At 43.3% G+C, this 23,252-nt stretch overlaps 1 protein-coding gene across 5 annotated transcripts in view; it reads right to left on the bottom strand.

Annotated features, from left to right (window-relative positions):
• MOB1B (MOB kinase activator 1B) overlaps positions 1-23,252 on the bottom strand; it is a 34,652-nt gene that overhangs the window by 6,350 nt on the left and 5,050 nt on the right. For 3 of the 5 annotated variants that reach the window (XM_015861507.2, XM_085546847.1, XM_085546848.1), the window contains exons 2-5: positions 11,010-11,176; positions 7,165-7,258; positions 2,295-2,428; positions 226-389 (exon numbers count right to left, since the gene is read on the bottom strand). In XM_015861507.2, the coding sequence (XP_015716993.2) occupies positions 226-389; positions 2,295-2,428; positions 7,165-7,258; positions 11,010-11,176 (559 nt within the window). Of the gene's footprint in view, positions 1-225; positions 390-2,294; positions 2,429-7,164; positions 7,259-11,009; positions 11,177-11,698; positions 11,777-14,267; positions 14,474-23,252 lie in introns of those variants that run through there. The other 2 variants (XM_085546849.1, XM_085546850.1) reach the window with 2 other exon arrangements.

Below are 23,252 nucleotides of genomic sequence, written 5' to 3'. Positions count from 1 at the left end.
TATGGTATTCACTTGGGTAGCAAACGAGCACTTCACTGAAAATTTTTCAATTCCTTGAATATTTCTAGCAGTAAATATACATACAAATACAATGAGACGCTTAAAGCCTTACAGGTATCTACTCAACTGCAAACACACCAGCTGTTAAGAAACAGAATAAGTGTTACTTCGGTAACTTATTTTTCCAGATGATATCCATAACTATAATGTTCCTGCCACGCTTACCTGAACAAAAAATATAAAGTGCTTGAAGGACGTGTTAAGATGTGCCTCCTCCTGCAGCTGAATCACTGGATCAAAGTGCTGGTGATAAATGTGAGCATAAACTCGGAAAAGGCGCTTTAAAATCGTCTTTGCCACTGACATGAAATTCTTTGGGAACGGAACACCTAGAAATAAGGAAACAGATGGCTTATTTTTAAATGCCCATGCCACATTCATTTATTTTGAAAGCCAATATAACCCGACCTTATTTCTTGGCTCCAGCTGTACCTTTTGCAAATAGGGCTGTTATATTTCACTCAGCAATTCTGTCTGTAAATCACATGATGTACTTCGACTGACACACAATGAGAAGCTCATCAGAAGACCACAGGGAGATGATGTTTCTCTCCCTCCTGTAATCCAGAGGCTTATGAAATCTTCCCCAATCAAACTGGACTACAATTCTACACTGAATCTACCTAGCAACATCTTCCAGCTACTATGTCTTGTCATGTATCAGGACAGTTCCTTGGAGAATTTCCTCTGACTGAGCATCTTCTTGCTATGTGGATGGATCCAGATGCTCGAACAGAGGCATCTAATACAAATATAAGCTCTCTCAGTACCTGCCAGGCCTCTGACTGCCATTGGAGATAAGCAGAAGTCTCCTGCAGGCTCTGAGTCTCACTGAAGGCCCCCGCGCAGAGATAACACAGGATACCCCTAAGTGACACCAGATAACTTTGCATTGGTAGCTGAAACGGTTCTCTTGGCTAGAATGGAGCAAGAAAAAATGCTCTTACAGCTTCATGAAGAGAAGCTGCGTTAATATTGAACCGGTATTAGAACATTCACAAAATGCTCTTATGTGCCTCATGAAGAGAATTTCCATCCTGCCCATCGCCACCCCCTAGCATGAGGCTACTGCATTATTACCTATTGCTGAGTAACTCTGACATATGCTCTTTTCAGTCATTTCAGTGAAAATGACATAGAACGAGTAAAAACAACTTCAACAGTAGCTCTTCATCAGTGTACAAGTCACTGGGAGCAGTAATCTAGTTAGCCAACATATCCACAGACTAAAAAAAGACGTTTATCAACCACCTAAAGCAGATCAAGCCTGACTAATTTCTCATCACGTAGCAGATTAGCCAGTCAGCTTAGTTCTTTTGGAGTCTTTCCAGTTTGTGAAGTCCTGTGTGAAGGCCAGAGGCCAAAGCTGTATGCTGGCGGTTAACAGTGATCTCAATAATGCTTTCAAATACTGAAAACACAATTTCCATGCTCTATTAAAGCCTGTCCTGCTTATATATACACATCACATTTCCAACACCAGCTACAGCATCACATGGGAAGTTCTTTTTTAATTGCTTATCCACTGTGGCCTTTAAGTCCCTTTTCACATCAGCGCATTTCAAAAGTACATCCCTATCAAAAAACAAAACAAAGTCTTCACAGAAATATATGCTGCAGAAGAAGATCAAGTCCTGATGTAGCATATTAAAGTGGTGTTTAAAAATCACTGTAAGTATTCAATATAATTCCTTTCAGTAGCAAATTTCTACCCCAGCTCTGAACTCTACACTGACACACTAAAGTAACTGCCACAGGAGAAGGTGCTGTGCTCACACCTACTGAACAGGGAAGATTTACATTTCTGTCACTTCTTCCCAAACTAAGCAGCCTCCTTTGCATATCTGCCCACCAGAAGTAAAAACAAATGCCACTTGATTCTGACAGGTGGCCCCGTTTCTCTGAATAAGCTTTCTGAAAATGTGTCAAATGCCTCAGAAACTATTCACAAAATACAAGCAGTTAAGAGGTCTCCTTCCCTTTCTCCACAACGGATCATAAGCCTATGAGTAGTACTGTACTGGAAAACTGCCAATTAGGAGCCTAGAACAAATAGTCCTTCATGTCTCCAACAGGATTTTCTTCTTGTCATTTCCACAACGTTACCACAACAGCGTTACCTTTACAGTTGTCCTATTCGAGAAGAGTCACGTAGGAGACCTTTCGATGCTACCAGACTTGAATATTTCTGTACAACCATAACCCAAATACATTGTTCACAGTTATTTGTTTACCTATTTTAGAAGGAAATAGTGTTTCATCATCCAGCTGATCCTGGACCCAAGTCATCAGGTAATCAATGTACTTTGGCGCAGAGCACTTAATTGGTTTCTTTATGTTTGTCCCGTCTGCCCAATGGTACTCGTACCTGGGTTGGGACAACAAGAAGACATTTCTTAACACAGGTGAATCATTCCTAACACAGCCTGGAAGGAAGTTCTTCCTGCACCACTCCCCATACCCACACCCTCCCTCAAACCTAAGGTCCAAAAGTTCCTAATGTCATCTGCAGCCGCTCCAGACCCAACCTGCAATCCTTCTTAAGCAAGTCATTGTAACCTGTGAAGGCTTCCAAAAACTTTCTTTTTCATAGGCACAACACATTCATCCTTGGTTCTAACACTCCTGTCAAAATATACACGGCAACCTGTGGTTAAAGCATCCCCGCACATCAAAAAGCTGCTGTAGGAGTAAGCTTCCTAACTGCACATAGGGCACTTCTGCTTCAAAAGGCAACAGCTACTTTTTCTTTCTCTAAAGCAGCTGGGGTTGTTTTTGTTTATTTCTTTTTAAAGAGAAAAAAAAGGATTACAACTTGTTGAAATGAAACATCAGAAAACTGCATTAAATTCTCCACTTGAAATTAGGCTTACAGGTTTTGCCTAACTGATAACCAAACTACATTGATTCTTGCCAGCGTTGCTAAATTATGATTGTATTAAGAGACTAGGAAGAGATTCAGAGATAAATTAATGCCAAGGAATACTATTTAAGAACTGGATGCACTTTAATAAACAGTCTTGAGGAAGCCTCTAGATTAAATAGTTGTCCCTAGGCTGCATCTAATAGCTTAGCATTAGCATACAGCACACAAACTAGACCAAGCTTCCCAAAGTCTCATTATCCAGATATATCACCAATTCACTGGGTAGTTTGAGGATGTCTTTTAGCTTAGATTTTCCTATCTATATATTTCCTATAAATAAGGTGGCATCACACCTTCACAAAACACCGGCGTCATCATGGAGCAATAAAATGTGTACTCTTTTTATCCTTCTCTAATTGTAAGGCTAATAATGCTGACGTGTAGCTTATTTAATGAGTAGATTCCAGCTTCATTGACTTTACAGGTACCAATTGAACCTGAGGAATTATAGTCACAGAAAACTATTAAGCAGGAGGAATTTGCATGAACCAGCAGATATAAACAAGTCCTCAAAATCAGAATGGAACAGATTTCTTTGACTGACTTGGGGAGTGCAATCCACACAAGTCCAGACATAGGAGAAGACAGCTTATCTTGGGAACACATCGCTGGAAAAAGGGAAAACCAACTATATTTGATGCTCATAGTCTCAGCTTTCAAGCGAACCACAGCGTTCCTTTCTATTTCTTGCTGAGTACCAATGTGCATGTCTTAATATCCCCTGCCAAACTGTAATGTCTGAGCAGGGCTGTGGTTTTTTTTACCCACGTCTGCTTTAGGCCAGGCAGCCCAGCCTGAAGCAAAAGGGACTGCTGAGCTCTGGAGCTCTGAAATCCTCCCAAAGGAATAAATGTGCAGTGGGTCAGTATGGCTGCACACACATAGACACACACACACACACCCCTTTTTATTAATAAAAAGTCAGTAGCAGAGGTGGTATGGTCAGGTCACTCATGCATTTACAGCAAACACACACACCACACAGAAGATCTATCCACAGAATTACCTTTAAAGTAACACAGCTCCTAAGAAATACTGAAGACATACCCTGACAAAAGGGAATACAGACTCCCCACACATAGTGGGCTTCCATTCTTCACCAAGTCAAAAGGCACAGAGCATCAAGATGACACAAAAGGAGTAACGCTGCTGAGAGATGTGGGGTATTTCACTGACTTGATTCATTGGTTATTTCTGTACTAATTGGTAAGGACACACCAGGCAGAAGACAGCAAATGAACATTCAAAGACAGTTTATTGTAACCATGGGGGATTTATGAGAAGCTGACCAGAGTGTTATTTAAAATCCAAACTTATAAACACCGGGAACCTACAAACCTCGTGACAATCAATAGGCTCTCACCAGCACTAAGAGTGAGCTTAACCACCTCAATCAAATGCCTAAACATGGATTTCAGAGCCTCTGTCCAGAAAACCTGCTTTGAAAAATGCAGCATGTCCTTCCTCTTTCTTCTTACAAATAAAGAAAACACCCCTTGCTCCATAGTGCTCAAAATACTTTTATGCAAGTTTTTAACACATTTATCATGCCTGTTGCACTGATGGTGATATAAGGATAGTAAGAAATGATCACCAACTAGAGTTCACTTGGGTAGAAAGCATTTGGTCTTGCAGATGTGAAAAGAGTGGAACGTTATCATGAGAAACCACATGCTTTGGAACAAATCTAACAAATGATTTTCTCAAGCAATCAGACAATGACTTGTGCAGCAGGCACAAGGGATCTCTATTTGATTTTTATGTCAATCTTTCATTAACTCTGTTAAAAGATTTTTTCAGCAATCCTTCCAACAAAGAAAAATCCAAAAGAAATTTAAGGGACCCTACAGCAGATAACGGCCATTCTGCTGACATGAAGAACGCTTTTAGTGAGTGCTTTATCATTCCTAACCTAACAGCAGCAGTCAGCTCCCCACCTCCCACCTGGACCAAGCTTTTGGTGGCTCCCCAAAACTGATCTGCCTGGGTGAAGGCCTCCTGTTCAAGATCGCTACTGAGATGAACAAGCGGGCCCAAGCACTACCTACCCAGCCCCAAGCATTTACTCATCACATCTGGTTTAGTTTTTCCATAGACTGATACAGGTTTGTCAGTCATGCTGTAACAACTGTCACCAAGCCACAGTACTTTCCAAACAGCTCTGTAAGCATTAGCAGCTTACAGCCCTTTTTTTAATATATGGACCAGAAGTGTTTTTCCACTGGGAATATGTAGCCACAAGTCTGTAAAATACCAACGTACTACAAACTCAGTTATTAAACAGAAAGGTTCGTGTGTGGATGCAATTATACCAGCTTGCAAGTGACTTACAGGACTTAACTTGCAGAGGAAAAAAAAAAACAAATAAATTACAGGAAATTAAGACTGTAAAGCCACAGAGCGCTCGGTGCTTTTAGTTCTCCCCACGCTACTGCTGCCTAACCTGTTTCAAGTGACCTTATAGAATTTGTTCCAGCCAACCCACGCTCTTCTGTCTGAAACAGATGAGTGCACAGCAATGGTGGCAGCTCAGCTGTCGCTGTAAGTAGCCAGCAATTTTCAGCCTAGAAGCATTAAGGAGCTCATAAGACTCAATGTCTTGAGCCAGAAGATAACATGAAGTAGAGATAAGAAACAGAAGGAAAAAAAACCCAAAACTGTAAATAACAGTGCTGTTATGCTAACACGGTTTCTACTAGTGCCTCCATAACAAAAATTCTGCAGGTCACCTTTCACCTAAAGAACAGCCATGCTCACTCAAACCAAAGCACAGTGCTCATTCCACTGCCAGTCACTGCAGCCTCACCCATCTCTGCCCCTGTGCCTGTCTTGCCCGGGGCCCCTTCTAACACATGAACACTTTGGATCCTCTTTTGCAAAACCCATTCCTGCGCACAGGTGGGGCTGCAGACTTCAGGGAATGCTCTGCAAATCCTAGGGATAAGGCCACCCTACTAAAAAGTTGCCAGAATGCATTTCCTAGCCTCTAATGTCTCTTTTCTAGCCTGCTTCATAACTGCTTGAGCACTACGTAAGTTTCAGTCAATGGTTAACGGTCTCTTTGGAGGGAAATAAACTGTTTAGACTGGCAGTCAGAAAACTAAACCATCAATAATTAACCTTCCTCCCCATGTAACTGCTTCTCATCAGCCAAACAATAAAGCAAACAAATATTTTCATACTCTCATTTAATAACCAAGAGCCTGTTCTGCATGCCGAAGCACAGAGCAGACAATGGGCTATGTCACTGCACAAGTTCATTCCAAAGTTCATCTGTATAACAGTAAACTTCTTTCTTTTGTATTTTCACCCCCTTCCCTATTTTGCAGCAGCACATCTGCCTGCCCACGCTGCTCCTGGCGTTCCGCAGCAGCCATCATTAGTTTAAGAACACAACACCAAACCAAACCTTCCCTCGGTCTGGCTACTTTCACACAGCAGAGCTCCCAGCCTCCCAGCCTTAGCAACTCTTCCTTGCTCGCCCTCAGCTCCCCACCTTGCTGGCTGGGATCACTGCCTTCAGACAGTAACAACATACATCATTAGAAAGCAGGAAAAGGTGGAGGAGAGGATTGTTTTTCTTTGTTGCTTATTTAAGATTTTAATGTAAAAAGGAAGCAGTGCTTTCCCATCACTACCCGCTTACAAATTCAGGTATTTTCCTCTCTGAAAAACACTAGGAAGCTGAGGAGCAAACAAAAACACAATGCTGGATGTCTGCACAAAAGTGTAAGCAGCAATCAAGGAAGTGAAACTTCACTGAGTGAAAGGGCAGGGAATTCTTACTCAGACTACTCAAACCTGATGCCAAGTTTCTTTCTATAGTACCTAGTCAAACACCTTAAAGAAAGATCTTGCTTATTCCTAGCTGAATGCCTGCAGATGAAAGCTTCAAGCCTTAATTTGAGAAGGGCTCATTAACATTTCAGAACAAAAAGAGAAAGCAGTTCTGATGGTCAGGCTACTTCCCAGGCTAAATAAAACAATTACCATAAAAACCTTTCAATTCCCCAGTCCCTTACAAAGGGTCAAGCTTTCTCCCTCTACACATAACAAAAGAAGACACCCTTTCTACTCACAGAGTTATCCGTTCTCTGGCACTCAGCTGAGCCAGACTCTTTCGAATGCAAAACCATCTGAAGAATTAGACACTGAACAATGAGTAAAAATGATCTTACTTTGGGCCAGCAGACATCACCGGGCAACTCTCCTCTGTGCAGAAGTCCGTAATGGTTCCATAAAGCATATTGATCTGGTTGAAGAAGTCAACAGCTGCAAAGCATTTAAATCATTCATTATTACTCTGCTGTTTAATTGCAAAACGAACTTCCTACAGCCTGAACTGTAAAACATGGGCTGCTGAAAAGGGTCCTGGATTATTCGTTGTGATATAATCTCATTAATACTGCTTTATAAGGTGTATTAGAAAGAGACGCAGAACACCAGTTCTTGGTTGCAAGAATTCTTTAACTGTTCGCTATGGCAAAATCTTAATTGGAAATAAATAAATAAATAAATAAATAAGGAAAGGGGTAAAAGAAAGCTGTCATTTACTCTTCTAAATGTTTAGTGTACTTTATAAGAACCCCAAATTCTCCTGGCTAATCCTTTAATTTAAAAATGCATAAACTTTTGAGGTACAGAAACCGTTACCCATTTGCTGACCCTGGTGTCCTTCAGGCTCTGTTCCAAAAGACTGGCTTTCGAAAGAATATTTATGCTGTCTTCAAACCATGAATGGCTGGTGAGGTGTGGGGGTATGAGAGGCATATGGTCACAACAGCAAGAGACTTCTGTTCCTTTGATTAGTAGTTAATTAACAAAAATTAATATTTAGTTTACAAAGTTTCCTCATTTACAAACCATCCTAGGTACAAAACAACCTTCTGTTGCAGAGTCCTCTTTAAGTTTCATTTAAACAGTCTACTGCTGAATTACTGAAATGAAAGGCCAGAAGTGAACACATCCAACAGTTCCCATTGTTCTCACTACTGTAAACAGATGCCCAAGCACTTAGAGCTCATTGAAAGCAAGGCTCTTCTTCAGTGACCTTACAGCAGATAAAGTTTTTGGGAATCGTGTGATCAGTTTATGAAAGCCCACTTCAACTCCCTTCATAGAATGGCCTCCGTGCACCTGTTAAAGAGCACAGCACGTTACCAACAATTAACAATGGATGTCATGGGTCAAAATCGAAGAAGGCCACGAAGATGGTCAGGGGGCTGGAGCACCTCCTCTATGAGGACAGGCTGAGGGAGTTGGGCTTGTTCAGCCTGGAGAAGAGAAGGTTGCGGGGTGACCTCATTGCAGCCTTTCAATACCTGAAGGGAACTTACTCCCAGGAGGGGAGTAAACTCTTCGAAAGGGCTGACAATAGCAGGACACGGGGAAATGGTTTTAAGTTAAAAGAGGGAAGATTTAGGTTGGATGTTAGGGGGAAGTTCTTCACTAGGAGAGTGGTTAGGCCCTGGAACAGGCTGCCCAGTGAGGTTGTGGATGCCCCGTCCTTGGAGGTGTTCAAGACTAGGTTGGACGGGGCCCTGGGCAACCTGATCTAGCAAATGTGTATGTTTGGTGGCCCTGCCAGGCAGGGGGGTTGGAACTACATGATCCTTGAGGTCCCTTCCAACCCGGGTCATTCTGTGAATACTTCAATAAGCAATGTGCAGGACCCAGTGGAATGGACATACAGTCCTCTCAGTCTGGTGCTATGCCAAAGAGGAGCCAGAGCATTACTTGGCAGTCAACCCAAATTCACATTCTTTGCTTATACATATAGAAAATTACAGTTACTCTGTAATGAGATGTAGGTTGACATCCTAACTGTAAACAGCAGTAGATACTGTGTACTATTAATGTAAGCGATGGCTAAGGGAATGGGAGGGCTAAATATGGCATCTATCCTCACTCATTATTCAGGAGCACAAACATCAAAGATTACATGCACAACATGGAAGCAAATCACAACTGCAGCTCAGCAGATGCAGGATACAAAGCTACAGCTGTGCCACACAGCTTCCCAGGTACCAAAAGAAGGAAGTATACCAAAACCACTATGGCAGGCACCTGCCGCAGTTCATTTCCAGCAACAAAACATGTCTTTCCCTTGCAAAGAAACAGCAAAAAAAATAGCATGGCAACACTGAGAATGGTCGATAAAGTTCTGGATGACAAGGAGGGCCGCTAAAGCCTCTCTGGGCGTGCAGTGGGAGCACACTGCCCACAGCACTGTGTGACATTCAGCGCTGCGGAGGCAGAAAGAAGCAGTTAAATGCAGCCATTGTTTTTTTTTTATGTGTACACGAGAACTGTTAATTAAGTTTCCAATCGCTGCTCCCAGTAGAAACCACAGACCAGCATTTGCTTCGGGGCAAGCGTGTTCAAAAAACCCACTCGGCCTTTGACAAGATGACTGATTACTGCAAATCCCACATTTGTGAGTCTCAAAAGGCCTTGAGACACATCACCCATCCACCACAGTCAGCAGCGTCTGACAAACAAGGAAAATCAAGATCCTCTTTTCCAACATCTGTAAAGCAATACGGTGCCTTTTCATTTTTGTTTCCTCTTTTTACTCACAGTTCTTATGTTCTGAGGGTTTAGGTTACTTTTTCCACATGCTTTTCTAGTCTAAACGCACACTGTTGTGCATTTTAATCTACTACAAATATAGAAGTGAATTGTACTTCAAAAGTGCTTTTTTAAATAGTTTCAAATTAAGATGTCAAATGAAAATAAACTGATTGCACACTCCTCTCTTTTTTTTCTTTTAAATACACTAACATAATTTAAAAATCTCCATATAAGTCAATTCATTCCCATAAAGCATCACTAAGGGTAGGAGTAGGAGTTGAGCAGGTAGCAGTGGAGTACATTGCTCCTGTGCTTACTATATGAAGTCATACACTTCCTTTCCCCATTAAGTAACTCCATCAATGGAAGAGGCTCACAGCTACCATTAACTGGTGCTAGGTGTGGTAGACATTGTAAATCAAAGAGCGTCTAAGGTGTTATTCACTTCTAAAAAATAACGGTTATACCCCCCACTGTATTACAAGAAGGCACAAAAGAAGACCACTTCATTACAAAATGCAGCTGTTAGCAAAAGGTAGCTCCCACTCTTGTCAAATGGTTTGCTGCCTTTTGCCAGGCAGCTAATTTAGCGGCTAAATCATTTCGGAGATGAAAATACCACTGCCACAAAAGATAGAAGAGCCATAGAACGAAGGAACCACCAAAAGGGAAGGATGCAAGCAATATCTCAGGCATCATTAGTAATGCTTACTCATAGAAACAGGCTGGCTCTTTTTCTAGGCAGTTTTGCAAAGCAGGGTGAACAAATTTGGATAAGGAATGGTGTTGGCAGCTTCAACATTCCCTGGCAGGAGTGACAGGTTATATCCCACAGCGCTGTGTGGCCAGTTGAAAAACTCAAAGGTAGAGTCAGAATGACAGGTCACTTCCCAAACATGTCAAGGAACAGAAAGATACGGACAGAACCAAGTAAAATAAGCAATTAGAAGACCCTTAGCTCAAATGCAATTTATACTGCAGTGCACAACTAACACTGTACTTGCAAGCCATGCCACAGACACAAAAGACAAGGAAATATCCAGATAAGGCACAGAGTCTGTGGCAACCAAAACTCCACACAGGATACAGAGCACAATGCAATTTCAGTTAATCCACTCTCAGAGGGTAAGAGGAAGGCAGCAAAATCATGCTGCAGGGAGAAGGAAGCATAATCAGACAATCAGAATATATCAATTTGGACAGGACCATACTTTTGGAACAAGAAGCTTAAGGAGTGTTGTCTCAGTTTGTCTCAGTTGCCACTCAGCATCTTTTAGCTTTAAATGATACATCATTCTCCTCTCCCCACTGACACAGTGCAGAGTGGTGCAAACATCACTAGAAAGTACACAGTTGTCTTCCCTAAGTGTCAGCTCACATTCAGCACCCTCCTCATGTAAAAAAATATATATGTATACACGTATGTGTGTGTGTATGTTAGTCAACTTACTGTTAACTGCAACCCATTCATTTAAGTCTTCACCCTCTGGAAGCATAACAGCCATCCTGAGGTTACCACTTCCAAGCGTGGCCTCGGCATGTTTAAGCAGCTCATACTGGTGAGATCCCTCTGGAATGTTCTTCTTTGGTTTGAAGGTTTTGGAAGAGCGACTGCCACTGTGAAAGGGAGAGGAAACATTTAGACAACTTGCAAAAAGGGAAGGGGAAAAAGCAAGCAGTGGGCAAGTTGCTCACAAGCACAGTATCAGCATTAAAACACTTTTCCCAGCTCCTATGTTTTCACATTGGAAAGCAAGTTTAACAAAAACTGGGATGCCAACACAACAGGTGCTTTGACTCGCTTTGCTTAAACCAATTAAACGATTCTCTGCTCCCCTGCCTCCTCATCTGTTCAGCTTAACATTAAGCCAGCTGGACATTTGGGAACATTCGGCTTCCCTTCCCCTCTTCTCAGTACATTGGATCATAGGCAAGATGAGACCAGAAATGTTTCCTTCTCCAGACTTCGCACAGCCACATATAAAGACTACAGCAGCCCAACCGGGAAGAATCCTTCCCTATTCCAAATAGTCATGAATCTTGTTACGGTAATAAAAGTTACCAAATAACGGAAAAAAGAACCAAAAGCACATGCATTCTAAAACAACCATTTTCAAGAGACATGAAAACACATCCCACCTGCAAAAGTGCACTAAAATGGCAGAGCCAGCCTGTCCAGAGCACTGCCTTTAGACACCAACCATGGTGTGTTCAGTAGTACTACTGTTATCTAGCAACGCATACTTTCCGCAGGCCTGGCTGAATCACAGCAGTATCTTAGCTACCTCAGTTCACCAGCAGGGCATTAGATCCAAACAGAAATGTCAAAAGGGGGATGGGACAGCTTAAAATGGCAACATAAAATATATTTTACAACTATCTGGTATTGCTTAGGAACTTTGCTTTTAAGGAACAGCCGCTGTAAAACACCCGCTTTATCTGAAGGACACACACTTTCCACAGACTTTCTACATTGTTTTCCCCTGGTTTCACAGCCCACAGACCTTTCAGTCCACCAGACTGACAAGAAATATGGATGGTGACTTGTACAACTTTCATGGAGGTCATTTTACCACCCTAAGTTTTGTTTGAACAATAGAGGCTGACATGGGCTAAAAAGTCGATGCTTGAATTTTAAATGATGGCAGTGAGCCTGGACAGCACGTTGTTCCCTCACACGTCAGAAACACGACAGGCAAAAGTAAATATCGGAAAATAAGTGTAAAATGAGCTACGTCTGTGAATGTTTCAGCATAAAAACTGAGAAAGAAATGTTGGGAAGGGAAAACTGAGCTCTCAGTTCCAATGAAGGAAGCAGGAAGAAATGAAATGCAGGTAGCTGAATGTTCATCACAAACACTGCCCTGTTCTCAGTTCTTCATACAACCCTGCCCATTTCTCACCAGCCCTCCACAGGGCTGAGCAGAATTCTGTCAGCAGGGCTAAGGGTGCTCTCAGATTCACTGGGTGTCTGAACGTGAAGGGCCGTAGCCCATCTTTGAGGCAATTCTAGTATTGCTACCTGGTCACACATAAGCACGCCAAGAAACACGATTCATAGAATCACAGAACAACTCCAGGTGGAAAAACCCTGAGGACCATCAAGTCCATCTCCTTGTTCCACACAATACCATCCAAGAACCAAACCCTATGTCTACAGCACTGCTTAAAAGCTTGGGGCTATGACCACTGCCTGTGCCATGTCCACTGCCCTCTGGTGAAGAACCTTTTCCTAATACCCAACCTATTTGGTTGGCAGGGGCAGGGTAAATACCATCTATGCAGGAACATCTCTGGGTATGGAACAGAACCCACAAGTCTGGCGGGCTATAGATTTATGTTGCCTCAGACTTTGACTCTCCCTTGCCACAGCACAGCAGCATTCTCCATCCTGTAGGCCTCGAGAGTAATCCTGTTTCCTATGTGTCGTAAAGAAGCGCTTTGCTGGACTAAAAGGGACCATGGGACAGTAGAGCTGAACAGGCCATGTTCATTTTCAAGGTGAGGCTGGTTAAGGCCCTTGGCAGCCTGACCTAGCTGTGTCCCTGTTCACTGCAGGGGAGCTGGACTAGATAGGCTTCAGAGGTCCCTTCCAACTCTAAGGATTCTATGACTCTACACTTCACACAGACACTACACCGATACTAAAGGACATCTAAGGCAGTCAGCTACAAAATGCACCTAAGAGCCAGTAGTAGGAAGAGAAAATGTATGGCTCTCATACGTTTTGCTACAGGACACCTCTAACACGTGACCAGTCGTTTAGATTACACCCTAGGCAAGGATACCAGATTCAAATCTTAACTAAAATAATTGCCTCCCTGTGGGAGGGAGAAGCTATTGCGGCTCAGGGAGCTGCCTTCCCCTCCCACTCCCCCAGCCACCTGCATCTGCTGCTGGGTCAGGCTCAAACTCAATCAGAAGAACAGGCACCTGTTAAAAAACAAAAGCTAAAAAAGAAAAGAAATCAGAACGCTTAACTGTCTGCTTAGAGGAGCAGGTTTTCTTCTTCAGGAACACACAGCCAGCAGGCCAACACTGGGAGTAACAACACAATTTAAAGCATCTGGCAGAAGCTTTGGTGTACGCCTGCACAGACAGGGCTGATGCAAGGCACTACTCACAGCGACTGAGGACCAAGAGAGATGGGTATCGTTATCTCCCCACTTGTGTCAGCGTAAGCAGAAGAAAACCAGCACAAGATAAAGGCATGCACAGCGCTTCCAGACCTGCCGAGAAGATTCTGCTCTGCGTATCATAATATGACAATGAGGGAATCCAAGCCCTAATGGAAGACTACTCTACAGCTCAGGTCATTCATTCATTCATCAAATGGAAAGAAAATAAGATTCCCTTTCCTATCAGCTTACGTAGCTTCCCTAATTCCTGAAACCTAACTCCAAAACCTAATGTACAGCACTATCTCTTCCCTAATACTGTCCTCTTCATATGGGTATGATTGAAGAACTTCGCTGCAACTGGTCTGGTATCACTGCTTAAGGCAACATCTACAGCCTCATTACAGAGGCTACTAGTAGGAAGATGGAACACTCCAAGTGCTATGAGAAAAGCTCAGTGGGAGGACTTAACGAAAGGATTCAGGTTACAAAGAACAGCATCCAGCTTCAGTAGAACATCTTTGTTCAGGGAGAGGAGGTGCTATAAAAACACAAAGCAGTAGCGAGTAAAATGTTACTTCATAACTCACCTAAGTGTTGGTGGATGTTAACAGAGGTTAAACAGGAAGAGTGAGCTTTCAAGAACCAAGCACAAGACAAACATGGGGAGGGAGCTCCTTAAATAGCACAGTCTATTTTGAGAAAACTCTGGGTAAGAGTTCACGCCCCAGATTGTGAGCTAGTAAGATAACAAACAGAGTCATCGCAGGTCAATGGAGCACCCAGCAGAGACCTCCTATGGTCAAAGAAACAGAGAATGCTCAGCACGTTGGAAAATCACCAAGTACCACTTAATCCCTGTCATCCCATTCTCATATGCAGGTTTGCTTGTTCTTTTCCATTAGCAAAATCTCTAACAGATTAAGATAACCAGGTAAGCAACCTCCTATTTACACATCTCTATCTGCCTCCATTACCTGATTCCTTCTTCTCCAATCCAGCACAGCCATCCTAAGACGGCAGGAAATGGTCTCACGCGAAAGGCAGGCAGACAGACATCCCAAAGGAAAAGCAATTAGGATAAATGCGTGCTGGTAGTAATCCCAAGCTGTGGAAATATCTACAATTTTGGCAATGCATTATCAAAATTCCATACATTTGTGCAGTTCACATGTGAAGTCAGTTAACTGCACACATGGTCACACTCTCCTTAATACAAAGTTCAGGGACACAACTCCCTATGCCAAACCTCTTAGCTGATAAGATTGCTCTTCAGCAGCCTAGTGCTAAATGCTGCTGCAAACACAGGTTTAACTAAGTTATTAGCTGAGTAGCTCTCCTACTCCTTAACCAAAGCCATCCCTGCTGACTGCTGTCTGGACACCATCAGCCAAGCAACCCTTGGAATAGCAATACTGCCTTCTCCCTAAATCCTGAGCACAGCAGCATTTTATTTCTGCAGGATGATTCCCAATGCTGAAATGAAAACTTCTTGGGAAAATAATAATAATAAAATAAAATAAAATGTAATTGATTTCTTCCTTTCATGTCATTCCATTACATAGGGCAGAATTATAAAGTCTTCTTGTTCCATAACTGTTTTCCCAACTTCTTGGGTGTAAAGTGGAAAACTTAACTTTCTGAAGTTCAGTTTGGTGGCCAGTGACACACACAGTACAGCAAAGATCCATCAGGCAGGACATATCGTAACAGAATTAGCTGCATCCCTGAACCATTTCTTCTGACAGCTTACAACGCAAAGGCCACACCTGGCTTTCCCTGCTGACAGCCTCTGAACTCTCCTTCAGCTGCAAAGCAACACATTTGCAGATGCAAAATGAGACAGAAAGCTCTATAAATGCCACACTGAAAATCCCATTTTCCTTGGACATAAAAAGCTCGTGGAGTGGGGAGAAAGTTGTATTAGAAGTAATGGCTTCTCAGAAATTCTTCCAATTCCAAGGACGTTTTGCTCTCTTTACTCCCACAACCAGCATTTTCAGCAAATTATGCCCTTCTATTTTTAAAGGTAAGTGCAGCTACAGCAGTGCCAGATGCAGCTCACCCTAGCACTAAATCAGAGAATGTGCTCAAAGCAATTACTCACAGTGCCAGGATGACTCTGGAAGCCTGGCCAGGAAGCCACACGTCTGAGCCGCAAGGAGCTCTTCCCACTGTCAGGAGCCCACATGCCGCTGAGCCTCACCAAGACGTCACATTGTGCTTACCAGCAAGCACCAAATTTCCTCCAAAGCTGTAATTCTATCATGCCGTCTGCTGACAGGGAACATTTTTAATTGTGCACATTCTGAAGCCTGGCCTGCTATGGTTTGCAGAACGATGCTTCCAGAAAGGAAAACGTTCAGGCGCTCTACTTACACCACACTTGCCATCCTGCCTCACAGCCCACTCCAGCTTCAAATGCAGCACTGGCAAATCCTTTAAAATCCGAGCAGCTCAACATCCAACTCAACCTCCTGCTATGTTTTTCATTTTGTATTTAACTGGGGGAAAGGAGCCACTTAAACCTTTGCTTTCCTACAGGAAGCACCTTGGCTGGCCTGCCTTAGACCTCCACGTACTCAAGATATTTGTGTACTAGAATGCCAGCGCATTGTACCTACTTCTACAAGGCCTACAGCATCTCCACAAAAACCTGAATTAAAACAGAAAAGCTAGAGGGCCCTTACATGTAAAACTTAAGACTTCACAGCTTGTATTTAGCACACAGTCACCCTCAAACTCTTGCCACTGCAACACTGACGGTGCTCCAAAGTCCTCCTTCAATTCCTCTTGTGTGATGAAGTCCAGACCAAGTTTTCACGTTCATCAGAGCACCTTAATCTACTATGGTGCCTATAAAACATGCAGTCACTACATCATTGGCAAAGCAGATGGACAAGAGGAGATACCAACACAAAGATGATACAGAACGGCCTACAAATTCTTTTTTTCCCCTGCACACACCACAGACAGAACTGACACGGCTTCCAAGAAATTAACATCTTATTTTAAATTATCGCCACTATTTCACATCCCTGGGAAGTAAAGACAGCATTGCTTCTCCAGTCTGTTAGAGGCTAAGAACACAGTGCCACGATTACCATAAATCATTTCATACAGGGCTCATCAATGGACTGGTTTATCAAACATTGGAAAGGACAGAAGCTTGCCCTAGGGAAGAACAACTGGAAAATGCTGCAGTGGCCCCTTTTTCAGGACAAGCCTGCTACCTGTACATACTGCTGAGGCTGGGCATGTCATCTTCCTTTCTTTGCTCCAAGTAGCAAATCTCTGGAGGTAATGCTATACAACTCGGTGTCTCCTGAAAGCGTCTACCACCACAGTCCATCTGGAATAAGCCCCTCCGAGCATCCGGAGGTGCTCAAGAGATCTGGAAAAAGCCAAACTCCAGTCAGCACACAGAACATTTCTACCTGGGGCATGGAAACTTTTCATATTTCAAATCCTGCTTCTTCATCTTCAAAGGCCTTCCTAAGCATTAATTAATCCTACAAAGTATCTTTGAAGTAGGCATCATTAGTGTCTTGCTATACACAGGGAAACTGAGGCAGAGACTCACTGCTGCAGGCCAAAGAGAGCGCTTAGCAGAGAAGGCCCAAGTTTTAGCTGAGCACCTCCTTACTCCCAACGTGCCTCTATTTAAACTCTGAGACACAGAAACACTGCAAGGCAAGGACTAAATTCCAGAAAAGCAAGCATTTCAGGCCTTCAAACAATAACAATGGGTTTCAAATTCAAACATTCTGCTAAGAATAGACACGTTGGAGTATGATCATGTTAGTTTCCAATAGCCAAGATGCCAGCACTGAAATTAAAAGAAAAACCTCTAGCTACTTTTAGAAAGCAAATCAATTGTTTCTGAATGTAAACACTTATTCCTTATGACAATCACAGCATCAGAAGGACAGCAGGTAAAAATCACATCATACGTGTTCAGAATCTGCACTGCCAAGATTTAACTTGAGTGTTTCTATTTATAACACAGAGTAGTCACAACATCTCTGTTCTGAAGACAGAAGGTGTGCAAGCCAGGCACTGCTTTCCTCAGCTCTTGGAATACCAAAAAGTCGATTATTTTCCAGCCTGATTCCCACCTATTAAAACGAGCATGTCTCATCATTCACTTCTATCTTCAATAGGCACCAAATCACTTCAATAGGCACCAAAACCTACGCAAGAATTTGGGAAACAAGTTTTCTACAACTTCCATTCCTTTGACATACCACCACGCAGCAGGTGTAGAGACAAAGAACCATCAGCCTACGGCAGACAGAGCCAGCAAGGAAGCTTCCATTCTGTGGTCAGAAGCTAACACCTGGATACAACTTCCCATGAGGATGACCAACGATTGAGGATTCAAAGCCAGGCTGGATGGGGCCCTGAGCAGCCTGATCTAGTGGCTGGTAACTACCCCATGGCAGGGAAGTAGAACTGGGTGGACTTTAAGGTCACTTCCAACCTAAGCCATGCTGTGATTCTATGACCACAGGATCAGGCAAATGGCTTCAAATGAGATACCGTGCTACCAGAACAGCCAACTCCAGTTTAGAAAACTGCAAGAGCTCCAAGATATTCCAATATTGTGTTACAATTCAACATTAAGAGTCAGTTCAATGCAGTCCAAGAGTCAAAAGCCAGCAAGTGTATGTATGAACAAAGACTGGAAGTGCATGAGCTGATAGCTCTCACTGGGAAGACCTCCATATGAATACATTCTTCAGACACCACCACTGTTACTGCTCTCAACACTGGCAAAAGAAATACACTAACAGAGAGCACTCCCACTTCACAGAAATAGCTTTCACAAACATTAAGCCATAAAAGCAGAACTGTCTTCCCATGGAGGGCAACACAAACTCTGCCAAGATCACTAAGCAGCCCGTCTGGGAAAGAGTTAAGAGAGTGAAGAGTTGCCAACTCCTCACACAACACAGCAGCTCTCTGGAAACATAAGGCAGTGGCTGGAAGGTAATTCCAAGCCCAGGGTTTTGTTGCTGTTGGCTGTTTGTTTAAAGAAGAACCGGTTGCACTAATTTGAATAATTTCTACAGCCACATGCTCATTCCTACAGGCACACAATACACCTTGTTTATTATATATACACACTGCTGTACAAAACAGTAACTGAAAATGATCAGCTGCACACAGCCAGTTTCCCAGTCCAATGAGCAGGAGATACAGGAATAACTTAATTGCCTACTGCAATTAGAAACATCGTGCTGAGGGTGCCTGAGAAGCACCTTTCCCCAGCGCTAACACCAGCCCTGGGAGATGCACTCCTTGTGAGCAATGTCTGTGTGCACAGCTCACCTATCGCCACCCACGTCACAGGCAGTTACCCAGGCTACAGAAGGCTGTTGCCACACAGCAGTCTAAAAAGAAATCCAGATTTCAAACAATAACAACAAAAATAGCCAAGGTTAACAGTTCCAAAACACAAAGGTGGGGAACCTTTCAGAAAGGAAAAAAAAACACTTTGTTTTATGGTTTTACTTACACTTAAAAAGCCACCAGCACACACAAACCTAAAGGTTTCCTCATCTAAAAATAAAACATTGCAGACCAGAGGGATTTAAAACAATGCCCTGATTTTTCAGCACGCAGAACTCACAATGCCTGCAAAACAGTGCAGGCTGTTCCTAAAGGGAATGCTTCTTTTAGTGTCTAGAAACAGAGTAGATACAAACTGTTACCTGTCCTTCCCCATCCTTTCCTTTCCTTTGCTGGACTGTGGAGTAAGCTACGTTTTCAGTACACTTCTCAACCTGAACATACATTTCAAGAGGTATATAATAACCTGTTTTCATTTTCTGTTTGGCTTTTTCCCCTCAGCAACCGCTCTGAAATAACACCTCCTTCTACCAAAGGAGAAAATACTGTTTTCTGACAGTGAAATAGGTATTTTTATGAGCTTTTAATTCCCTGTACACCAAGACAGGAACTATGGTCTGCCTCCTTTTGTCAGAAAATCAACTATCACCCAGGCTGAGATGAGAGGAGGCAGATCAAAAAGTCCTAAGATTATCAATATTCTTTCAAATGACAAAAACCCAGGTAGCACTATACACAAGTCTCTACACGTTGAAAAAGTTTATCAGCTGATTCACATCCAGTAAGGCTACCGAGCGCAGCCTTAAGGAACGGTTTTGCTCCTTCTTGTCCCAACAATCAGCACTCAGCATTGCAAGCTGTCGTAACACACACACACACACACTTCACAGTTTCAAACTGCTCTTTTTTCTTTCTAGAAACACATTTCAGAGTAAATGGAGTCAATCGAGGGGCTGCCCGGCATAAGCTGGCTGCAATGATGTGCACCAGAAAAGGCCCTCCTGCCATCCTCGCTCAGAAGGCAGCCAGCTGAGCACAGCCCCTGAGGACTGGCTCTGATGGGAGGCCCTTCAGTCCAGCTCTGCCCTTCACACCCTGTGCCTCCCCTGCAGTGCTGCCCTCGCAGCCAAGTCCCACAGATGTAGAACCCATGGCCACAGATGTAGAACCAGACACCTGCACTCCTCCACAGCTCCCTGCCTAGTCTTCCATCTGGGACGTCAATGTGCCTATGAACAAGGGGGAGGTACTGTGCTACAGTGCTCCCACCTACCACCACCCCACCCACATCAGTGGTGATGGTGTTCCAGCAGTTCATCCAGCGGGATGCAGCTTATTGCAATTCCTAACGCAAGGAAGAGGGAAGCCTCCAGAACACCATCCCATAACTAGGAAGTCATCATCAGTTTGCTATGCTCGCAGACCAATTCCTTTGTTTCACATACAACACGTTCACTTAATAAGCTTTCATCTCCTGGAATGCCCTCAAAACAAACAGGGCAAGCTGAGCCGTACACTACTCACAAACACCAACTAATTCCCAGAGCATCCAACGGTCGTGGAAGTGACTCAGCCTGCAGGACTAACAGCAGTGCTGCAGAACAAGGAGGGGGACAGGGCACAGACATGGAAAGGAGAAGAACAAAGAACCCGTTGGAGAGGAACTTGGATGGGATGAAAGTATGACACTCAGCCATGCGTGTCCTGCTGACTCGCAAAGACAGGCAGGGGCCAACAGGCAGACAGCAGGGATATGTTAATGTGTACAGGACATAACTGCAGCCTCTGACACAGCTTCTTGTTTTGCAAATGAACTTAAGTTTCAAAGCAAGCAGGGCAGTGGGCTGCTTTCCTTGGATTCTTTCAATAAGATCCAGTTTCCTTCACTGCTTTAACATGCTCATCTACTACACACACACAGGAATACACCTCAGAACTGTCAGGCAAAACCAAACCTAGATTTATTATATACACACCAACAGGCTACAAGCAGAACTCTGAAGGAGGCAGACACCAAGGGCTCCCTCCTCCCCAACTGCTTCGTTCTGCTTTGATTTGTTTTCCCTTCAGGATCACTGAGGAGGAGTTCAGTACCTTCATCACTTCAGTCACTAATTAAGTTCTTTGCAAACCAATCAGCGCTTTTTTCTCTCACTCATGTTCCCCTCTTCTCCCAGGAAATCCTTATTCCTGTCAATTACCATTAGCTCATTTAAAAGGGCACAGCAGAGTGAAAAACACCAACAGGAGAAGGAAACAAATGGAACACACAGTGTGTGTGCATCCACAAGTGATCAGAAATGGTGACTAGAAGGTACCAGTGAGGGAATTCCAGAAGAGCTACAAGGAAACTCCCATCTCCGTGAGGCTGTTATTTCTTTATGTAGCACCACTGATTGCATTTAAAGTAAAGATAGTGGAAGTGTCAAGAAAGGAGGCTTACTACGCCCTGCGAGTAGGCATTAAGGAGTAACTGAATACATCAAATTAGTATGCGGGTTGCAAAGCAGGACGTGAGAAAAGGGAACTGAGGGGTCACTAGCAAAGCACGAGCTTAGCAGCATCCTTCTGCTTCCATTTCTTCACTAGAGCACACTTCCCATTTCACAAAACAAGGACATAAGCGTCCCATGCAAAAGGAAACTTCCATATGTGACAGAAACGTCCTTAAATCCAGCTGAACTCTCCCTACACCTTTACATTACTAATGCCCTCAGCATCCTAAGCCCTATCTGCTGGGAACAGTCACACCCTCTGAACACATTTCAGAAGGCACAGCTTTTCAGGATGCAATCTACATGCTGCTGAGGATGATGAATTACAGTAATAAAAACTTGGCTCAAATATCAAATTAGATCCTTACTTATACACCAAATATAGTGCTTGAAGAACATGCCTCAGAATATGGACCGCTTCCCAAAATGCTGATCAGTGCTTTTGAAAGCCAACGCTTTACGAATGACTGAAGTAAAGCTGGTCAGACAAGAAATCACAGCAGAGCATGAAGAAAATGAAACAGTGTAAGGCAGCCTTCAGTCCTTTAGAAGCAGTAAAAGGAACAATACGTCAATGTGGTTAGGGAAAAGGTAGCACTGAAAAAGGAGAACACTGAACTACCTTTAATAGGAGAGGGGGCCCTTCAGCACTTTTTGCAAGGCCGTATGTTTTTTCTAACCCCACGCAGGAGCTGCCGTCACACACACGGCAAACACTGCAGACAAAAAGCACCGGGCAACGTCCCAGCAGAAACCCCACGGCTCATCCTTAAGATTGCTCTTCCACTTGGACTAATTGGTAAAATGGGGTCTGGATCCAGGAAGTAACAGAACAATCATCAGAGCCAAGATACAACCCAGAGAACAACAGGAAGACATGGACAGGAGGCACCGAAGAATATTCGAGCAGCTTTCCAAAAATACCCTGCGTTATCTCATCACCAAGCAGATCTTACACAACCCCATATTTAATACAGTCTTGCAGGAGGGCTCTCTAAGTATCTGCAGCACAATCTGCTCGTACCTTGCAAGGAATTAGAACAAGAAACCTCACCTGGCCACAGTTTCAGAGGTGGAACAGCTGCTGCCACCACAGCAGAGCACATCTTTGGCCACTAGCACAGCCTGTGCATGGCATAGCTGAGTGCCCATCAGTATAACCACCCTCCTACAAACTGACATTGTACACAGATGATCCTCTTGTCCACTGACACTGCAACACGAAACTTTAAGAGATGTCAACCACAAGAGGGAAGAAAACATGGTGATGTATGACAAGTAGAAGACAGTCGAAGTGTCACTTTGAACCCTGGCTCTAGAACACTCAGCAGTAAGACCAGGACACTGAAGTTGGTAAAAACACAACTCAAATGTGAGGCAGCAAAGCCAAAATAATGGGCTGTTTTATTCAAGACAACGTCAGGGGCACATCTCATTGTCATCTGGATTCAAGCTGTTTTTGTAGAAGAAATCAGATGACAGCATTTTTAGGAAAAAAAGAACTTAGCTTTTTATCAAAGCACAGTTAAACCCATTTATTCTGTCTGTCATAAAGAAAGGAGTAAGACTTGTGATGCAGACAGCAAATTCAGGTGTTCCAAGTTGGAACCTGCAACGCGATTTTCTTCACTAAGGAAGGGATTCAGATTCCGTACATCAGCTGTGCTCATAACCCTAGGACACAAGTAATTACCTCTGTACATCAGCAACCAAATTTAAAGATAA

This window comes from Coturnix japonica, chromosome 4 (genome assembly GCF_054131305.1).
Source record: "Coturnix japonica strain WE chromosome 4, WE-NBRP24, whole genome shotgun sequence".
Taxonomy (NCBI): domain Eukaryota; kingdom Metazoa; phylum Chordata; class Aves; order Galliformes; family Phasianidae; genus Coturnix; species Coturnix japonica.
This window is presented reverse-complemented; position numbering and strand designations above follow the sequence as displayed.